Below are 11,413 nucleotides of genomic sequence, written 5' to 3'. Positions count from 1 at the left end.
ATGGCGGGCGCCGGGCTGCGGCCGTGGGCCTGGGCCCGCCGGGAGGCCGCCTCTGGGGCCGAGGCGGCCGCCGGGGCGCGCGGCCCGGGGCCGTGTCGGTGCGCTCAGGGGAAGCGGATGCAGGCTGCCCCCCCGACCCCAGCTGGGCCCGCCGCGTGGACATCGTGAGTACCGAGCGGGACCGAGCCGGCGCTTCCGGCGAGAACAAAGGCGGGCTGGCGGGCGGGGGCCGGCCCCCCGCGGGTCTAGGGGCTCCGGGCGGGGCGGGGGCCCGTCTGTCTGCCGGCATCTCCTGGGGCAGGCACCAGCGCGGGGCCCTCTTCTCCCTACGCCCGCGGTGCTCTGTCCTGTGCCGGCCGGGCGGGCGCGGGGGTGGCGCGCTTTTGTCATAGCCTCCGCTGCTGGGGGACGCAGGACCGAGGGCTGGCTTTGTGTGCAGGGGAAGCTGGAGGGGCAGCCCTCGGGACCCGGGCAGAGGCCGAGGCCGGGGCCCCAGGGAGGAGTAGGCGTCCGGGAAGACGGGAGGCAGCGAACGTTTGGTGGAGCACTCAGGTTTGCCGAGAGCAGTGGTTTTCTCTGGGTGCGTGTGTGTGTGTCTGAGGATGGGGCAGCAGTTCCAGTAAGATTGGTCTTCTGGGTCTGACCCTGACTCCTCCAGCTTCACTGTGGACCCAGGAGGGACCAGGTGCAGGTGGGAGGGGGGCAGGCGCCGGACATAACAGCACAGGGCCGGGGGTGCAGTTCAGAGGGACCAGTAGAGGGTGGGCCGGAATGTGACTGGGCGTTGAGGTGCCTCACAGAGGAGGGCGTCTGAATCTGCGATTTGAGGGACGAGTAGGACTTCTCCACGTGAGGAGGGGTAGCAGTCAGGCGCAGGCTCGAAGTGTGAGAGGAGCCTGCCAGATTTCTGGGAGAGCGGCTGGAACAGGAGGAAGAGGCCGTGGAGTGGGGTCCTGGGATGGAGGGTCCTGTGTTAACCCCTGGGCAGGCAGCCTGTCCCCGGTGACTGCACTATGTGGTCCCTTCCTGAGTGATGCCCCAGGCTGATGGGGTGTATCCCAGCCAAGCCAACACATGGTTGTCGTGGCCTCGGCCGGCAGGCCGGCAGTAGTGTGTTCCCATCCCCAGCTAAGACACGTCCCCTTCCCTTTGTATTGTAGCTTCATGGCGGCCGAAGAGACCCACTGGCCTGTCCCCATGAAGGCCATCGGTGCGCAGAACTTGCTCACCATGCCTGGGGGTGTGGCCAAGGCCGGCTACCTGCACAAGAAGGGCGGGACCCAGCTGCAGCTACTCAAGTGTGAGTCTCCTGTGTGGGGGTGGGGGCATGAAGGGAGGCCCCGGGGATAGGGCTGAGCCTTCCTGGGCCTCTGTGGCAGGTAGCCCGCCTTCCTGAGCCTCTGCTTCCTTCCTCGCCATGGGCCCTCTGGAGTTTCCCGTCTGTCTCTGCTCATGCACCCCCGTGCCCTGAACTTGTCCTTTTTAGCCCCCAGGGCTGTGGGAGGGTCTGTGGTGCAGCAGCTGGGGGAGACTGGAGGGCATCGGACACACAATGCTGACCAGCTGGCCAGGGAGCTTCAGCCCGTGGCCAGGAGCTGTGGGCCCTTGTTGGTCTGGTAGGTCTGGCTCCTGGATGGTGCCCTCACCGTATCAGTTCGGTGTTCAGTGAACCAGTCACTCTGTCCGTAGTGAACCCATGTGCCAAGCCAACACCCATCTGGGTGCTGGGTCTCTGGAGAGCTTCATGAGACCGGGGCTCTGGTCCCCAGGACAGCAGACTGGGAGAGAACGGAGCCCCCAGGCCTGGGAGGTGCCGGGCTTCGAGACCCTGAAGGCCCAAGAGCATCAGGGCCTTGTCCGTCCCTCTGACCAGCTGCGAGGTCTGATGGGGTTGCTCGAACTGTGCCCTCTGCCAGGGACTCCCTGACCCTGTGCTGCCTGGTTGAGATGCCCCAGGCTGACTGGTTTGGTGTCTCCCTGCTCTTCTGAACTGGAGGCTCCAACGAGGGCCTGCAGCTGAGCTGCTCCCAGGCCTAGGAGGAGCTGCTCAGGGATGGGGCTTTCACCATCACTACCTGGGGTCGGCTCCATGTTGGGCGATGGGGGTGGGGTGCTCTTGTTGGCAGCATCTCTGGGGTTTTTTGCCCCCACCCTCATTCCATCACCTCCCAGCAGCTGGGCAGTACCAGCAAGGTGGCTCTGGCTTTCCTGGCTGCTGGCCCCGTCTTTGCCCTTCCTTGAGCCAGCTTTAGTCCTTGTTCCTAGGTGCCACACAGTCCCCTGAATCTCTCCCTGCCCCCGGAGGGACCTGCATGCCCATCAACCTGCTGCCCATTTAGACTCTGGCCTGGAGCCATCCTGGGCCTCTGGGCATGGTCCCCAGAGTGGGGCCTGCCCAGGACTGAGGCTCACCTGCCCTGCCCCGCCCGCAGGGCCCCTGCGCTTTGTGGTCATCCACAAACGCTGCATCTACTACTTCAAGAGCAGCACATCCGCCTCGCCGCAGGGCGCCTTCTCGCTGAGCGGCTACAACCGGTAAGTGCCCTGCTGACCGACCGTGCTGCTGGCTGCCGGGGCCAGCGGCTGCCCGCCGCCCGGCTCCCACTAAGGTGGGCCCAGGCCTTCCTGTTTGCAACCCCAGCCCTTGGACCAGCCCTACCTCTGCCAGTCCCTCCTCTCCTGAAAGCCAGCCCTCAGGCTTGGCCAAGGGCCTGGGGGCGAGGCGAGGGCCTCCTCCAGGGTTGGAACTCTCCAGAGTCTCCCTCAAGCCCTCCTTCCTCCCCATGCCTCCCCCTCTCCCCCACTGCCGCCTCCTTCTGGCCCGGAGCCCTGCCTGCTGGCCCAGGCTGTGCGCTGGGGCTTTAATCAGCCACGAGCCTGCCCCTCAGGGGCTTTGTGACTAATGGTCCGCTGGGCCGTGGACCAGGCGCCCGGATGGGATGGGGCGTGTTGGCGTGTGTGGGCCTGCCCTCAGCCTCGGAGACCTGCGTTGCAGGGTGTGATTCCTGGCTCTAGGTCTTGGGGTCACACCACCCAGGCCTTGAGGTCACTACACTCTGGTCCCCTGAGGAGGGCCTGGCCTTGTCTGCCTGGGAGAACCCACGGGTCCCATGGTGTCAGTGACAGGACGGGGACCCTTAGGAAGTGATTCTGGGCCTCTGTGCACATCCCGGCTTCCAGCCCAGTGCCAGCTCTGCAGGTGGAGGACAGGGGAGGCTCCAGGGCCCTGTGGCTGCCAGCGGGCACGGGGGGCGTGGAGCTCTGGGGTCCTCTGAAGAGGGACATTTTTTTTTCCTGCACCTGGAATATTTTTTATGGTATGAATCTTTCTTTTTATACCACTTTAAATACATTCTCTGTACATTCTGATATTTAGTCCTCACAACAGTTCTGTATAATAATCAGGGATGACGTTGCTGTCCCCATTTTACAGATGAAGTAGCTGAGACTCCAGAGGTTAAGGGGCTCGGCCAGGTTAGCCAGGAAATAGCCAGAAACTCAGATCCTCTAAGTGCTCTTCTTTCTATTTGTCTCTCTGTGCCATAATGACAGGAGCTAGAGGGACATTTCTTTTCCCCAGACATACTGCCTGGAGCCTGGTGGGGGTGCCGCCTTGCCCCAGGGTATGGTCCAGGCCCCCTGATGGCACCTGCCTGGGTGCCCAGCCTGACCACACGCCCCCGGCAGACGTGATCGTTCCCTGAACCCCACGTCTCAGCTGCAGGAACAGCCACGGTCACTTTTCTGAAGTGCTCTGGGGCACGCTTGCCTGAGAACAGGGGTGGGGCCGAGGTTGACCCGAGCCCTGTGAGGGTCCCCCAGCAGGCAGGCCAGGGGTTAGGCGCGGCCCCAGGCATCCAAGTAAAGTCTCGCTGTGGGGGGCAGTGAGGGTGGCATGTCCTTGACTCGGAGCCCTGCACCACTGCTTCCTGGAAGCCCTCCTGGATTGGCACTGTCTCTCACCGCCTGCCCTTGCCCACATGCTTCCCTTTGCTGCAAGCACCCAGGCCCCCAGCATGGGGGCGGGGGGAGGATGACCGTGTTCCTGGGGACGTGGTGCTGGGGGCCAAGGCCTGTCCAGGGGCCGGTCTGTCCTCAGGCGGTCCCTGTGGGCGGGGAGCAGATGGTGATCACTGGTACTGCTCTCAGGGTGATGCGGGCGGCTGAGGAGACGACGTCCAACAACGTCTTCCCCTTCAAAATCATCCACATCAGCAAGAAGCACCGCACGTGGTTCTTCTCCGCCTCCTCTGAGGATGAGCGCAAGGTGCTGGGGGCGAGGAATGGGCGCGGCCCCCATGCAGACCCTTGCACTCAGGGTGGCGGTCTCAGGAGGAGCCCTGGGTGGGCCGGCAGAGGGCCGCAGCACCCGAAGAGCCGGCCTTGGGGGTCGATGCAGACCGGCCCAAGTGGGGAGGGCAGGGCAGGTGAGCGCGGGTCCTGCCCGCTGAGGCCCTGGCTCACCTGCAGAGCTGGATGGCCTTGCTGCGCAAGGAGATTGGCCACTTCCAGGAGAAGAAGGAGCTGCCTCTGGACGCCAGGTGGGCGGGGCCTGGGGGTGGGCGGGGTGTCCCTCGGCCGGGCCAGGACTGTGAGCTGGCCCACAAACCCCTGGGGGCCGGGCCCAGGGTCTCCTCCTTGAAGGCTCTTCTCCAGGTGCCACCTGGGCCGCGTGTGTGTGGGGTGTGCCCCCGAGTGTGTAAGCCTGTGTGTGCGTGCGGCCTGTCAGGGGCGTCCAGCCAGGAGGCCTGGATTTGTAGTGGCTTAGTCCTGTGGTGGGCCAGCCTGTCCGGGTCTTGCTGACTGCACGGGGAGGCTGGCTCAGCAGGCAGAGGGCTCTCTGTGTGGGAACAGCACCTGCCCCATCCTTTCAGAGATGAGGGTTCCAGCGGGCCCCTGCCTGGGCCCCGAGGGCCGGTGCATCGGGGACCTGAGGCCTGGCACCAGGCCAGGCGGTCGGGCGTGCACCTGTGGAAGAACCACAGTGGGGCTGAGAAGGCAGTCGCCGCCCGCTCCAGTCTCCCGTCCGTGTGTCAGCGTGCGCCTCCTGTCTGAGTGTCTGCGTGTCCAGCTCTTCTGTGTGTCCGCACGTCTCTGTGCACGTTCTTCGTGCGCTCTTCTGTGTCTGCATTCCCGCTCCTGCGTTGGCGTCTGTCTGCGTGTCTGTGTGTGAGTGCGAGGGGCCCGCTGCCCTGCCCTCACTGCCTGCCCCACTCTCAGCGACTCCAGCTCGGACACGGATAGCTTCTACGGTGCCATCGAGCGGCCGGTGGACATCAGCCTGTCTCCGCACCCCACAGACAGCGAAGGTAAGAGGCATCCGGGGGCCCACCCCGCGCCCCTGCACAGCTGGCTGCTGCCCAGGAGGGAGGCATAGCTGACTGGTCTGCCTGCTCTGCCCCTTGGGTTTTCCCAGGCAGCCTGAGTGTCCTGGGTCTGGGCTCCCTATCCTGGCCCCTGCCTCCCTGAGCGGGTGGGATTCGGAGGGCCCTGCCTGGCAGCCTCGGGCCTGATGCCCTGTCTGCCCTGCAGACTATGAGCATGACGACGAGGACGACTCATACTTGGAGCCCGACTCCCCCGAGCCCGGGAGGCCCGAGGGTAGGTGGGGCAGCCCGCTGCTTGGGTAGTGCTTGGGGTGGGGAACGGGGCCTGGGGGCTGGACAGAGCCCCCCAGTCTGGGAGTGGTCATCCGGGTACGGCTCTGGGTGGCCTCTGGCGTGACCATCTCCACCTCGGGCCTCAGTTTTCTTCCTTCAGCTCAAGGGTTTGGAGGATCAGACCAGGAGAGGTTGGCTCTGGTCTCTGATCTCCAGTTATCCTGGGGTGGGAGAGGGGCGGTTCAGGGATAAGCCAGGGGGGCCCTACACTTAGCCAGGGCCTGGCTGAGCCGGGGACAGGAAGGCTAGCCCTCTGTGAGCACCTCTGGTGGCCGTGTGGTCACTCACCGCCCCACCCAGTCCTGCCTCCCAAAGCCAGGGCGATGGGCTTGTACCCGCACCGCTGGGAACACGAGGAGGGGTGTGGGAGGACCACGCCCCTGTCCTGCCCTCTGTCTTGTCACTTCCCACCGTCTGTCCCCATCCCTCTGTCCCCTGCCTTCTGTCTCCTTGCTCACTAGTCCTTACCCCACCCCGTTCTCCTCCCCCAGCTCCTCTTGCCCTTCTCGCTTTCATTATCCCCGGGGACTTGGCCCAGTTCTTCCACCCCGGCCTACCTGTTCCTTGACCTCTTCTCCAATGACCTTGACTTCTGCCTTCCTTAGTCCCCTCAGGGCCTCCTCTTAGCTCTTGTTGTTGTTGAGTCTCTTAAGTTGTGTCTGACTCTTTGCGACCCCATGGACGGCAGCACACCAGGCTTCCTTGTCCATCACCATCTCTTGAAGCTTGCTCAAACTCCTGTCCATCAGGTTGGTGAGACCATCCAGCCATCTCATCCTCTGTCATCCCCTTCTCCTCCTGCCTTCAATCTTTCCCAGCATCAGGGTCTTTTCCAGTGAGTCAGCTCTTCGCATCAGGTGGCCAAAGTATTGGAGCTTCAGCTTCAGCATCAGTCCTTCCAGTGACTATTCAAGGTTGATTTCCTTTAGGATGGACTGGTTGGATCTCCTTGCAGTCTAAGCGACTCTCGAGAGTCTTCCCCAACAGCACAGTTCGAAAGCATCAAGTCCACTCAGCGTCCACTAAATCTCTTGTAGCAGCTTGAACGTGTCATGAGCAGACCCAACCTGTCACCCCCCAGCCAGCTCCCGCCCTTCCTCCTCGCCTGTCGGTGGGAGTCCCAGCTGCCCTCTGAGCCCAATCCTGGGAGGCTTCCTGGTCTCCTCTCACTCTTGCCTACCCCTCCGGGAACCTGATGTGGCACCTGGACTTTGGGAGGTTTTGCCCAGGCTTTGGAGGGCGTCTGGGGTGGGCCCAGTGGCGTGAGGCGGGCCAGACCCAGAAGGAAGGCCACACCAGGAGTGCCAGGCATGAGGGTGTGGGATGGCCAGGCTGCAGGGCAGGGCCCCTGGCTGTCCACTGCCCCCCGAAGGGGTGCAGCTGCAGCCTCCAGCGGGGGACACCCACTTACCATGTGGCTTTCTTTGCTCTGTAGATGCCCTGATCCACCCGCCGGCCTACCCTCCGCCCCCTGTGCCCACGCCCAGGAAGCCAGTCTTCTCTGAGGTGCCCCGTGCCCACTCCTTCACCTCCAAGGGTCCAGGCCCCCTGCTGCCACCCCCGCCCCCTAAGCGCGGCCTCCCGGACACTGGCCCAGCCCCCGAGGACTCCAGGCGGGAGCCGCCGGCCCTGCGGTGGGTGGAGCCCAGTTCCAGGGTGCCCGCGGTCTCCCGGAGGATGAGCGACCCCCCGCCCAACATCCTGCCCCCTGGGCCCGGCCTCCGGAAAGCCCCTTGCTTCCCTGAGAACAGCAGCCCCAGCCTGGAGCCCCGGATCCCCGCGCATGGGGTCAACCCCTCCAGCACGGCCACGGCTGCCTCCTGGAACTGTGACAAGCTCAAGTCCTTCCACCTGTCCCCCCGGGGGCCACCCGCCCCTGAGCCCCCGCCTGTGCCAGCCAACAAGCCCAAGTTCCTGAAGATGGTAGAGGAGAGTCCCCCGGGGGAGGCGGCCAGGCGTGGACCCCGTGTACCCCCTGTGGCCCCTCGGCCGCCTCCACTGAAGCTGCCTGTGCCCGAGGCTGCAGACCGGCCTCCCGTCCTGCCCCGGCCAGAGAAGCCGGCGCTCCCGCACCTCCAGTGAGTCTGTGTGGCACGAGACACCCCCTGGCCTGGGACACCCCTCCCTGGCATGTTTACCCTCTGGTGACCCCGTTTCCCTGCCCCGGCCTCTCAGCCCATGTGGGTGCCAGGTGGCCCTGGCATGGGGGGAGCAAGGCTCCTTGATTGCCCTCCTGCCTGGACTGACCGGCTGCCCCTGAGGCCTGCTCCAGACCATGTGGGCTTCTTTGCCGGGCAATGCTGGGAAACACGTGTGTCACGGCAGCCCCCGCCCGTGGGGCCCTTGGCAGTGAAGGCTCTGGGTCCACGGGGCAATCCCTGAGTGGATGCTCCTGCCCGGCTCTCCCCGGGCGCCCTTGACTGTGTCTCGCTCCCCCCAGGGCTCTGTCAGCGCCGTGCCTGTCAGGACGTCCCTGGTGGTTCTGTCTTGTGAGGGGTCGCAGAGTTGCAGGCCGGGTCCCTGTGTCAGGCTCTGGGCCTGGCCCCGAGCGCCACAGGGCTGCCTGGGCCACAGCCAAGCGTCCACAGCACAGCCGCACACACAGCCTGGCGGCCCGTCCGGGTGGCCTCCCTGAATCCGCCCTGGAGCCCTGGAGGCTTAGGGGCACGTGGCCATTCGTGAGGGCGTGTCCCTTTGGCTCGGGCTGTTGGCATCTGTTCTCGGTGGCTGTCGGGGGAGCGTGGCTTGGCTGAGGCCACAGGGGTGGTCCGTGGCAGGGAGACCGCCCTCAGACCGGGGCCTTTTCCCCCAGCGTCTGGAGCTCAGGATGCCCCGGGCCAGCAATCCCAGCTCAGGCTTCCGGGCCTCAGGCAATTCCTGCTGCCCCAGGGCGGTCAGCACGGATACCCACCCCCCCACCACCACCCCCGCCCTGGAGCTCCACGGTCACAAGCCTTTGACGGCTGCCGGGGCTTCAGGCACCAGACCCCCTGGGTTCTGAGGCTCGGTGTGGTCACTCAGAGGGCGAGAGGGGGTCACCGAGGGGAGCGGGGCATTGTCCCATGTCTGACTGGCCTCCCTCTTGTCTCGCTCCCAGGCGATCACCCCCCGACGGGCAGAGTTTCAGGAGCTTCTCCTTTGAAAAACCCCGGAAACCCGTGCAGACTGACACGTCGCAGGCGGACGCTGGCGGGGAGGGCTCCGACGATGACTACGAGAAGGCGAGGCTGGGTGTGGGGTGCCCACATCTCAGTCGTTGGGGGGGTGGGGGGTTGCCGGAAAGCTGGGGGCTCTGGGGCTAGAGGGTCGAACCCGGTGCAAACGCCTGGCTCCCGACACAGCCTGGCAGCCAGCAGGGAGGAGGGGGCCCCCACCCCCAGTCTTGGGCCATGACCCTGACCCTGACCCTTGACCCTGACCACTCAGGTGCCACTGCCCAGCTCAGTCTTCATCAACACCACAGAGTCCTTCGAGGTGGAGAGGTCAGTGTGCAGTCCGCCTTTCTCCACGGCCTCGTTTTGGCAGACCTGAGGTTCTCTGCCAGGGCCCGCCGCCCCCGCCTCAGGTCTTCCTGCCTTTCTGTTCCCCCACTCCCGGGCTCTGTGCGTCTGCCCCCGTGGCCCCTGGTGCTCTCGGAATGGGGGAGGCGGGTGGGCCTGGAGGGTCCCTGAGAGCTGCCCGCAGGCGGCCCCCCTCCACGCAGCCGTGTCGTCGTAGGCTCTTCAAGGCCACGAGCCCCCGGGGGGTGCCCCAGGATGGTCTCTACTGCATCCGGAATTCCTCCACCAAATCGGGGAAGGTAGGCACCCAGGGAGGTGGGCCTGGGGTCACACCACCATCGGGAGTGATGCCCACCCCCCAGCACGGGCACGAGGCAGGAAGGAAAGGGTGGGGTTCCTGTTCCTGTACCTTGAAGGGGGGCTTCTTGAGGGTGGTGAGCCTGGTGGGACGTCTGCCGGCTCTGCCCAGGCCCCTCCAAGGGTGACTTGTGTGACCGCACTGAGCCTCAGTTGCCCCATGACTATCAGGGGCGGTCCCAGCGTGGACCAGACACGCGCTGCTGTCTCTCACGTCTCACCTGACTCTGAGGGCAGGAGCCCCGGGGCGAGGTTGCCCGTCGCGACCCTGCTCTGCGTGTGTGGGGCCGCCCTCCCCCACGGACACAGCCTTGACTCTGCTGCCCACTGGCTCCATCTCTGAGGGGCCTGCTCGGGGTCTAAGGTCATCGTCTTCCCGAGATGAGCGAGCCCTGTGCTACACGCCTCTCTCCCTGCAGGTTCTGGTCGTGTGGGATGAGACCTCCAGCAAAGTGAGAAACTACCGCGTCTTTGAGAAGGTGAGCAGGCGGCCTTGCGGAGGGCCCCAGGCGGGAGGGGAACCCTGCTCTGGGGCCTGGCTGGGGTCCCAGGAGTCTCCCTGGTGGAGCGCAGGCAGTGGGCACTCAGAGGCCCATGCCTCCAGACACCCCTCCTTCTTCCCCTCCCCTACTCCCGGCCCAGCTCTGTCCCCCACGGACCCCAGAGGAGATGGGGTGACCCGCCCCCGACCCTAGGCTTATCTGTAGACCTTGCCGGCACCCCCTGGGCGGGCGTTGCTGCCGAGCACCCCATTTCACAGGGCAGGCAGGCGGGCCAGTGCCCCTCCTGACCCTGCCCCCCTCCACCCCAGGACTCAAAGTTCTACCTGGAGGGCGAGGTCCTGTTTGTGAGCGTGGGCAGCCTGGTGGAACACTACCACACCCACGTGCTGCCTGGCCACCAGAGCCTGCTACTGCGGCACCCCTACGGCTACGCCAGGCCCAGGTGACAGCTGTGCTGCTTCGCACGGCGCAGAGGCGACCCCGTCGGCCCCGGCCCCAGGCCGCGCAGGAGGAGGCTGGCCCACATGGGAGGCTGGGCCTCCCCAGCGGACATCTCAGAGGAATCTCAAGGCCGGCCCCACCCAGCAGGCTGGGTCCTGGGGCCAGGCCATGCCCTGGGCCCCAGAGGATGGGGTAGGGCTCTCCCATCTCACCCTGCGTACTGCCCAGGGGCCCAGGACCGAGGCCGGGCTGGACTTCATGGACAGGAATGGAGGTCCCCCAGCACACCCACCCTGCACTGGGCTGGGAGCTCGGCAGGGCTGGCGTATTTGGGGTGGGGGGACAGGGGCTGGACCCCCCAGGAACATTACAACACAGGCTCCGTGTGGGGCCGGTGCTGAGCAATAAAGCACAGATGACTGTTGCACCGTGGCCAGGGCTAACTGAGTACCTACTCCAGGGTCTAAGCAGTGACCTCGGCAGGTCAGCTCGCCCTAAATGGTCGTCTTGTTTTCTAGGCACAGGTTGCTAAATGGCTTGCTCTTGGATGCACAGCTGGTCACAGGACAGGACCCCAGAGTCAGACAGTCTGTGTTCAAAGCCTGTGTGTGAAGGGCCAGATTCTGCTGCCGTGAGTCCTGTCCAGGGCAGTGAGGCTGCAGAGCTGAAGGCCCCACATGTCTCTAGTTGAGTCATTCGCTGGATTAACCAGCAGTTGGGAGACAGCCAGGCGGGAGGCTCTCCCAGCGTCCACTGTCCTCGGCAGTAGGGTCTGCAGGGGCTGGGAGCTTGGAACCCAGCTGGGGGTTCCAGGAAGGCTTCCTGGAGGAGGTGATGGCTACAGTGCGGTGGAAAGAGTGGGGCCCCTGCAGGCCAAGGATGGGTGGGGACGATGGAACCAGACGCCCAGGTGCTTTAGTCCGTACTCAGTGCAGGCCCAGCCCTGAGTACC

General features: G+C 65.3%; 1 protein-coding gene across 4 annotated transcripts in view; it reads left to right on the top strand.

The window, feature by feature from the left end:
• SH3BP2 (SH3 domain binding protein 2) overlaps window positions 1-10,893 on the top strand; it is a 35,513-nt gene extending 24,620 nt beyond the window's left edge. For 2 of the 4 annotated variants that reach the window (XM_040237672.1, XM_040237671.1), the window contains exons 2-13: window positions 1,161-1,300; window positions 2,433-2,535; window positions 4,150-4,267; window positions 4,471-4,541; window positions 5,221-5,309; window positions 5,533-5,601; window positions 7,096-7,738; window positions 8,758-8,881; window positions 9,087-9,142; window positions 9,378-9,459; window positions 9,937-9,996; window positions 10,329-10,893. In XM_040237672.1, the coding sequence (XP_040093606.1) occupies window positions 1,165-1,300; window positions 2,433-2,535; window positions 4,150-4,267; window positions 4,471-4,541; window positions 5,221-5,309; window positions 5,533-5,601; window positions 7,096-7,738; window positions 8,758-8,881; window positions 9,087-9,142; window positions 9,378-9,459; window positions 9,937-9,996; window positions 10,329-10,466 (1,689 nt within the window). In that variant the 5' untranslated portion in view covers window positions 1,161-1,164 and the 3' untranslated portion in view covers window positions 10,467-10,893. Of the gene's footprint in view, window positions 165-439; window positions 553-1,160; window positions 1,301-2,432; window positions 2,536-4,149; window positions 4,268-4,470; window positions 4,542-5,220; window positions 5,310-5,532; window positions 5,602-7,095; window positions 7,739-8,757; window positions 8,882-9,086; window positions 9,143-9,377; window positions 9,460-9,936; window positions 9,997-10,328 lie in introns of those variants that run through there. The other 2 variants (XM_040237670.1, XM_040237673.1) reach the window with 2 other exon arrangements.
• Window positions 10,894-11,413: the final 520 nt, after the last annotated feature.

This window comes from Oryx dammah, unplaced genomic scaffold, assembly GCF_014754425.2.
Source record: "Oryx dammah isolate SB20612 unplaced genomic scaffold, SCBI_Odam_1.1 HiC_scaffold_3, whole genome shotgun sequence".
NCBI lineage: Eukaryota > Metazoa > Chordata > Mammalia > Artiodactyla > Bovidae > Oryx > Oryx dammah.
This window is presented reverse-complemented; position numbering and strand designations above follow the sequence as displayed.